This window comes from Bos indicus x Bos taurus, chromosome 3 (genome assembly GCF_003369695.1).
Source record: "Bos indicus x Bos taurus breed Angus x Brahman F1 hybrid chromosome 3, Bos_hybrid_MaternalHap_v2.0, whole genome shotgun sequence".
In the NCBI taxonomy this organism is placed as follows: domain Eukaryota; kingdom Metazoa; phylum Chordata; class Mammalia; order Artiodactyla; family Bovidae; genus Bos; species Bos indicus x Bos taurus.
In genome coordinates this window covers 98,979,216-98,988,127 of record NC_040078.1, presented here as the reverse complement: position 1 = coordinate 98,988,127, position 8,912 = coordinate 98,979,216, and the positions used below count along the sequence as shown (strand labels likewise).

The 8,912-nt window shown below is 50.0% G+C and overlaps 1 protein-coding gene across 1 annotated transcript; it reads left to right on the top strand.

Moving 5' to 3' along the window:
• Positions 1-1,107: 1,107 nt before the first annotated feature.
• On the top strand, positions 1,108-4,134 carry FOXE3 (forkhead box E3). Its single transcript, XM_027537332.1, has one exon. The coding sequence runs from the start codon at positions 2,318-2,320 to the stop codon at positions 3,263-3,265; it is 948 nt and encodes a 315-aa protein (XP_027393133.1). The 5' UTR covers positions 1,108-2,317; the 3' UTR covers positions 3,266-4,134.
• The last annotated feature ends 4,778 nt before the right edge of the window (positions 4,135-8,912 follow it).

Below are 8,912 nucleotides of genomic sequence, written 5' to 3'. Positions count from 1 at the left end.
CTGATCTGGGTGGTAAGGGGCAAAGGGTCCATTGGCTGAGATTTGGACTGCAGGATGGGGAGGAAGATGGATTTGGGGGTGCCCTGGGTTGAGGGTTATGTTAAATGGACACTTGGATATGCTGACTTAGAGGTCAGGAGAGAGAGGCTAGGCACCAATTTTGTAGATGAAGTTGTGAGAGCTGGAAGGACTCTAGAGTTAATTATTTCAATAGTCTCAGCTTTAAAATATCATGGTATGATGGTGTGCTGGTGCACTGAACTCTTGGTTTAATCCCACCTGCCACTTACTAGCTTTGTGAAGTCAGGCAAGTCTTTTAACCTCTCAAAACCTTAGTTTCCTTATCTGCAAAACAGGGATAATTACAGTGCGACCTCACAAGGTATTCACATTTAAGTGAGCTAATGTATGTGTTTACCACATACACAATGCTCAGTAATGGTGGCTGTTATATTATCTGCTGAGATTGGAGCTGGGAGAGTGGGCTGTTGAGCTTTGAGTTTGGAATTTGAAGCCCTAGGCCCTCTGGCTGATGTAGCTAGCTTTGATCATCTGTACCCAGGGGCCCTCCACAGCAGCCGAAACTGGGGAGAGACACCTAGGGCTCCAAATTTAAGGAGGCACTGGCTCTTAAATGCTGACCCTGCACTTGTATCACCCTGAGAGTGAGCACTCCCTTAAATTTGGGCCACTTCCATAGTCTTACCTAGTCTCAGCCCTGATCCCTTGAACTTGCCTAGCTCTAAGACAGACAAGCCTCTTTAAGACAAGGCTCTTTTATCCCTTAGTTCCCTCCAAGCCATGTCTGGCTTTCCTGTCACTTTGGAAAAGTTTCCTGAAATAGGCTCAGGGTTACATCTCTTTTGAACAGTGTGGTAGGTGGTGGTATTTCCTACAAATAGATTTTAATAAAGAATAAGGGACCTCCTCATCACCACCTTCCCCAATGAGCTGTGAGTCTGGCATTTCTGGAGCTTTCCAGATGGCACTAGTGGTAAAGAACTCACCTGCCAATGCAGGACACACAAGAGACCTGGGTTCAATCACTGGGTCCGGAAGATCCTCTGGAGAAGGGCACGGCAACCAACTCCAGAATTCTTGCCTGGAGAATCCTATGGACAGAGGAGCCTGGTGGGCTACAATCCAAAGGGTCCCAAAGAGTCGGACACAACTGAAGAGACAGCATGCGCACACCCCGCCAGAACATTCCCCAGTGAGACGTGAGTCTGGCATTTTTGGGCCAGTAAGCAGCTCTCTCAGATTTCCAGTCTGTGGAAGCACTTGGGGGGTCTCTCTTTGAACCAGTAACCGCTTCTTGGAACTTTGGGCTGTGCGTCTGTGTTTTGTGGATCTTCCCAGGGTGCATGACATGAGGGTGTGAAAAAGGGAGACTTTTTTCCTAGAACAGAAGATGCATGGAGAAGAGGCAGCCAGAAGGCAATTCCAAATTACAGATTTTCTAGGGGGCTCTTGATTTAAAGTAATCAGTTCTCCGGTTCCCAAATCTGCTGGCTGGATCGCTTTTCACAATTTTTTTTTTTCAAAGGTTACTGGCCTGGATGGGGCAAGGTTGTGGGGGAGAGAGCAGAGAGAGGAGACGCTAACCCTGGAGCCAGGAAATATCCTCCCCTGACAAAGCCTGCCTCCTGCTCTTCCCTTCCCCCCAGCCTACCTTTCTCCATTGTCTAATGTCCTGGGGTGGGTCTGACACCTCTTTGACCAGCACAGCATTAGGATGCTGAGGGTTGGCAAGTTGGCTCTGGGCGGCTCTCATCTCTGCCCCAGCTGGGATTGGAAGGACGAGGAGGAGTACCAGGAGAGACGGACAGAGGGGACAGGACTTAGCTGAGAGAAGTAGGATGGGCAGGGGGCCCAGAGAGTGCTCTGAATGGATGGATTTGTGATTGGCATTGACCCAAAGCGGTGGAGGTTGAGGCAAGAGTGGAAAGGGAAGGGGGCTGACTGAGTCTGGTGTGATGGGCCTGGACCAGGGGCTGACCCAAGGGAGATGGAGAGGGATGAGGCTGGGTCTGGGAAAGACTGACCCAATGGAGATGGAGAGGGATGAGGCTGGGTCTGGGAAAGACTGACCCAAAGGGACGGAGCCAAGGGATGGGTGAACGGTTGGGGATGGGGGAGAGAACCGTCAACCTTGTAAGAGGATTGGGAAGGCAAATTAGAGGGGGAGGCGCTGGCCAGCGGAGAACATCCGAGCCCTCGCCCCTGGCTGGGGGCACAGAGGGAGGGGGCCGTGTCCATATAAGGCAGGTCAGCGGCCCGGGTATCTCCGAGAACGCGGGCAGCCCGCCGCATTCCCATGACTGGGCGCAGCGACATGGAGCCGCCCGCAGCTTTCTCGGGCTTTCCGGCCCCGCCCTCGGTCGCGCCGTCGGGGCCGCCGCCGTCGCCGCTCCCCGGAGCCGAGCCCGGGCCGGAGCCCGAGGAGGCGGCGGCGGGCCGCGGGGAGCCGGAGCCCGCGCCGGCGCCCGGGCCGGGCCGGCGGCGGCGGCGGCCCCTGCAGCGCGGGAAGCCGCCCTACTCATACATCGCGCTCATCGCCATGGCGCTGGCGCACGCCCCGGGCCGCCGCCTCACGCTGGCCGCCATCTACCGCTTCATCACCGAGCGCTTCGCCTTCTACCGCGACAGCCCGCGCAAGTGGCAGAACAGCATCCGCCACAACCTCACGCTCAACGACTGCTTCGTCAAGGTGCCCCGCGAGCCGGGCAACCCGGGCAAGGGCAACTACTGGACGCTCGACCCGGCGGCCGCCGACATGTTCGACAACGGCAGCTTCCTGCGGCGCCGCAAGCGCTTCAAACGCGCTGAGCTGCCCGTGCTCCCGGCCCCGCCGCCAGCCGCCGGCCCGCCGCCCTTCCCCTACGCGCCCTACGCGCCCGGCCCCGGGCCCGCGCTGCTCGCGCCGCCGCCCCCAGCCGGCCCCGGCTCCGCGCCTCCCGCGCGCCTCTTCAGCGTCGACAGCCTGGTGAGCCTGCCGCCCGAGCTGACGGGGCTGGGCACCCCCGAGCCGCCCTGCTGCGCGGCCCCCGACGCCGCCTTCTCGCCCTGCACCGCCTCCCCGCCGCTCTACTCACCGCCGCCCGACCGCCTGGGGCTGCCCGCGACGCGCCCCGGCCCCGGGCCGCTGCCAGCCGAGCCGCTGCTGGCCTTGGCAGGGCCGGGAACAGCGCTCGGCCCCCTCGGCCCGGGGGAGGCTTACCTGCGGCCGCCGGGCTACGCGCCAGGGTTGGAGCGCTACCTGTGAGCCCCCTTCCCATCGGCGGGGGGCGGCCCGGGCCCCTCTTCCCCAGGAAGGGGCGCTGCCTGGGAGCCCCAGTCTCTGTCCCCGTGCCTTAGAGCGCACCTCGGAGCTCCCCAGCTCTGCCTCGTGGACTTGAGCACACCTGTTTCACCCGCCGCTGTCCCTCATCCCTGGGGAACCTCGCACCATCTCTCCACTGGACTTAACTCCCCATCCCCCATTCAGAATTGTAAGGCCCGCATTTCTTCTCCCTCCACTGTGAGCCCTCATCTGGGCACGCCCCCGACCTCTGCACTGTTTTGGGTCCCATGTCTGAGGATCTGGAGAACCACCTGTGAGGCCCCACCTCGAATTTCTAGTGAATTTCAAGCCTTTGGAAGTCAGACCTTCGATCTCAAACCACCTCCCAACTGGTCTTTAACCTCCCCTGGGTGTTTTGTTTTGTTTTGTTTTAATAACACATTAGAGGCCAGACTCCTAGGTCTGTGACTCCCTGGCTGTTGTCCCTTCATTCCCCCCACAAGCTTATCCCCCACTCCCACTTACTTGTCCGCTCTATTTCCTACTGAGAGAGCACACCCCTTTGACACAGACTGGAACCTGGCTGAGCTCCTCCAGACCCCAGGACAGCTCTTCATTTCTGAGACAAGTAACACCTTGACTTCAGGAGGAGTTAGTGGGCTGCCCCATCATCTGAAAAACTTGAGACTTACTAGATTATTATTATTTTTAATTAAAACTAGTTTAATTAAAAAGAAGAAACTTTCCTCTGGGCTTGGTGTGCTGGCTGGTGACTTGGGGGAGTGGTCTGGGGAGACAGTAGGGGAATTCTGTTCAGGATCTTGGGTTGCCGCATAGGGTGAGCCCCTTGTGAGTTACCAGGCAAAAGTTCATGAAGTAGGATTAGGATGTGATTCAGCCATAGCTGTGCTCATAGTAGGCCTGATGAAATGCCATCCATCACCTGCTGCAGAAGCTGGTAGAGATGGGGCATGCAGGTGAGTATATTTGACCAGTGGGTTTGTCTGCTGTGTGGGATTAGTCCTAGCTCCCATAAATAAGGGAGCAACGACTACTCCTCCAAAAAGCACTCACAGAATGTGCCAAGCACTGGGAATATAATCACTAAACTAATGGGCAAGATCCATGCTTTGAGCTTATGAATTAGTGAGGAAGAGACATTATCAATCAGTTCTCGGAGAAATGAGACAAGTACCATACAGCCTTCCACTCAAACTGTGGTCCAGGTACCTAAGAGCTTGGTAGAAATGCAGAATCTTAACTCAGACCCACTGAATCATCGGTTTCCACAATTTAACAAAATTCCAGGGTGATTAGCATGCACAGTATTCTGGAGTAAAGGAACCCTGCCAAGGCTGGGGCTCAGTTTAAAAGGCTACTCCCTACTTTAAGGAGTGGGACCAGGCTGCAGAACCATACATGCCCTGCTGAACTTCTGGAGCTGCATTCTGCACCCTATCTTAACTCCCCTGCTGAAATGGGAGCTGGAACAGCAGGGACTTGAGCTGATTCATGAGTGTCCCCAGCACCAAGGACAGGGCAGCACTGAGCATTCAGAAGTTGCAGGAGAGAGAGGGAGTTGGCCTTTGACCCTACCCTGCTTCCCGGTGCTGATCCAAACTCTAAGCATCAGGCTTTTCCCAGCTCCTTTGCCCCAGGGCTCTCAGTCTACTGGGGCCTGAATTAGGTGTGGGGAAGGGCGGGGGAGGGGATCAGTGTGTCTGAGCCCAGGGTGAACGTGATTTGCATGTTGGACGTGCCTGATACAAGAGTTTAAAGCTCTTGGGGCAGCGATGGAGGGTGAGCACAGAGTAAGCAGCTCATAGAGGAGAAAGGTTCAAGAAATCCGAGAAGGCAGGGAAGGCCCTCTTTGGGGATAGGGCAGTAGGTATGCAGAGTCTGGTATGAAACGCTCTGGACAGACCCTGCTCCCTCAGCTATTAACCCCTTTGGGCAAGTCAGATTTAATTTGCCTGATGCATAACAGCCCTTCACTTAATATTTGATGACTGACTGAATGAATGAATCCCTAGCGTCTAATATTGTGCCTGACTTACTGAATAATGATTGGGTTGACAGTACTTTGGCACCTTCTTACCCATTCTCACTTGCCGTCCTCGCACTAATCTGCAGTAGAGCTGAAAGACGTGGAGGTGGAGACTAAGTCCCCATTGGTCCAATGAGAAAATCGCCCCTCCCTGCAGCCAAACAGGTAGGGAAGATCCCGCCCTCAGTTCTCTAAGGAGTAGAGCACCGCGGAGATCAAAATGCATACTTGCTTCTGCTCCAAATGGTGTTACAGTCCTCCTGCCTCACAGAACTTCATGATAAAGTCCTTCCAAATCCAAGAAATTTCCACAGACAGGAAGAAGAGGATCCTTCTTACTTGGCTGAAGTCGGGAAGTGCTTCTTGAATTCTGAATTCAAATCTTGTTTGCCATACAAGTCTCTGTCCCTGGGATCTTGAAATAGTGGGGACGAGATGAGAAATGTCTGAATGGAAACACCAGAAAGGTAAATACTGAATTAGAAAGTCAGAAAGATTTTATTTTAAAAATGCTTCTTTAATTTTCCTTTTTCAACATCAGGGAGGGCTGTGTGCCAGACCTTACGCTGGGCTCTGAGACCAGTAAGGATACAAACATGAGAGTGTTTATGCCCTTACAGAGTTCATTGTCTGGAAAGAGTTCGTGTCATAGAGCACCCTAAGAATTTTGACACTTTGGGAGGTGTTGAAAAAACAAAGCAAAAGCCCTAATTCAATTCTGTCTTTATAGCACCAAACACTATTTTTTCTAGAAGTGAGATTTCAATATTATTTCCTCTACCCTCTTTTTAGAGCAAATAATTTGAATAATCTTCAGAAATGTTAAGCAAATACTTATTCCTTCATTCTTATAGAAAACTTGATATCATCTTTACTCTGAAGATACATTTTTAACACTTGAGTTTTGTTTTTATTAAATTGAAACAATCATATAACCTAGCAAGTCAAATAGCAATCAAAGACCTTAGGACCTGTGCTTTGTTTCTTAGAAGCATCTATTTTCAGTTCATATTTGTCTCTTTTGGATCTGCTTTCCTATTTCCATGCTTATACTATTCTCTCTTAAAACAGAAATGATTAACTTCCTATTATGATAGATGATCATTTACCTCTAAATCTCTATCTCTTCCCAACTCCACCTGAAATTACCAACGTTTGGTTAAATTAGCTTCTAGGATTTACATTACTTCTTCTTGTCTAGTCACTAAGTTGTGTCATAGCCTATCAGGTTCCACTGTCCATGAGATTCTCCAGGCAAGAATACTGGATTGGGTTGTCATTTCCTTCTTCAGGGTATCTTCCCAACCCAGGGACTGAACCCGCATCTCCTGCATTAGCAGGCAAATCCTTTACCACTGAGTCAACAAGGAAGCCCTTTTACACGACTATTGCCATATAAATTTTGTTCTCCAATAAGTTGCTAGTGTACCATGACTACTCTTCCTTTTTTTTTTTTCTTTTGGTGCAACTTTGAATTTTCCTGGAGTTATTGCCTCATTTTTGTTTTCATTTGCTTAGCTTTATACCTGTGGCTAAATCTTCCCATATCTTCCAATAGCATAGTTTTTCATGAATCAAACTTATCAGGAAATCTGTCATCGCTTTTGGTCGTGTTTTTCCTTTCCCGGGGGCCTCTCTCCCAGAGCCTTCTGTCCTCCAGCTTCAGACTGGGCTGATTGTGCTCCATGCCTGCTGCCCAGATGAGGCCCTGAAATCTCCCTTTACTGTTTGCCTTGGAATTCCCTCCATCTCTATCCTCTGTTGGATCCTGTGCTCCTGGGATTCCAATGTTCCCTTTTGGTTTATTTCTTTGTTTCAGTCGAGGTCAATTTGGGGGAAAATTTTGCATTATCTGAAATTAAGATGATTATTTTAGCATGAGAAGCTAAGTGTGCCCTTTGACAATTAAATGATTGTGTCAAAGCTGTGTTCTGTAGACTTTATTTACGGGTGGTTGAGAACAAGGGGAATGGGAGACTGTTTCTTGGGTTCAGTACACACTTCCCGCCTACCCTACCTATCTACTGGGAAACTTGGGAGGCTCAGTGTTATAGAAATGAAGGATGCTTGTTTGGGTAGGAGAGTTAAGCTAGGGGAACGGTTCTGAGTTCCTTATAGGAATAAGGAGTTACTCATAGGTGAGCTGAGAGGGGTTGCTTCCTGACTTAGGGGGATTTGGAGCCCCCGGAAAGAATGACTTTGGGCCCTCAATGGTGCCGAGCTGCTTAGAGAGCCTGTGGGATTCAGCTCAAGAAAGTGGCCACTGTCACCCTGGCAGATAGAAAATTGAGTACCTAGGAAAGTGACATCTTTGGCAAGGACACTGGCCAGCATGTCAGTAGAGAAGCTCCTTCAGGTAATCTTCAGGGTTGTGCTTCACCTGGGAAGGCAGAGGGAAAAATGGGCCACATGAGAACCCTCTACTTCTAGGGACTGGCTTGGCTGGTTTTAAGCCCATGGGAAATACCTAGAAGTATGAGGTAGGGGCGGAGAAGGCAATGGCACCCCACTCCAGGACTCTTGCCTGGAAAATCCCATGGACGGAGGAGCCTGGTGGGCTGCAGTCCATGGGGTTGCTAAGAGTCGGACACGACCGAGCGACTTCACTTTCACTTTTCACTTTCATGCATTGGAGAAGGAAATGGCAACCCACTCCAGTGTTCTTGCCTGGAGAATCCCAGGGATGGGGGAGCCTGGTGGGCTGCCGTCTGTGGGGTTGCACAGAGTCGGACATGACTGAAGCGACGTAGCAGCAGCAGCAGCATGAGGTAGGGGGAGGATTTTGCAGGATATAGGAGGCTAAAGTGGTCTCCTCCTAAAGGAATAAAGCTCTGTGGGCCCCCAGAATTGATTTTAATGTTTTATTATAATGTCATTTAGTACAAGCAGGTGTAAATTCCTCAGGTTTGTATCTCTTATATAACTGTAAAACAAAGTATTTTAATAAATGAAATTCAAACAGAGCTACAAAATAAAAATTCAAATTCATTACATTAATCAAATGTAAAAAAAGACATTGTTTTGTTGAAATGAAACACTTGTAGCGTGAATGTGACTGTGACGGCCCACTGTAGGTCTCTGGGTTTGGTGTGCCTTGAGCCGTGTGATGGCTAAATCCATCCATTATTTTTTTTTCTTCTGAATGAAGTGCAAGCATTCCTTCATGTAGCAGGCCATGTCACCAACAGGCCCAAACACTGCATTTATTTATCAAGCCTATATCATTTTTTACCTTATCTCAAGATTAAAGAACTCCTTGATAATAAATGCAAATGAAGACTCTAAATACCAAGTTTCGGATACCAATGATATCAGGAGGTCATTTAAGTAATCCACAATATGCTTAAATGAATGTGTTTAAGATTACTGTTGAAACAAAAACATAATATTAAAAAATGTTCATAAATTTGTGATTGTATAAGAATATGTTCTTGGACCAGATTTTGAAACAAGCACTTGAAGATTTAAGTCGTTTATCTAAGTAACTCTAAAATTAGAGGAAAACTATAGTTACAGACTATAAAATCATAAAGGTGAGAATAGTACATATTAAAATCCATACAATGCAGTCAAAGGAAAAGT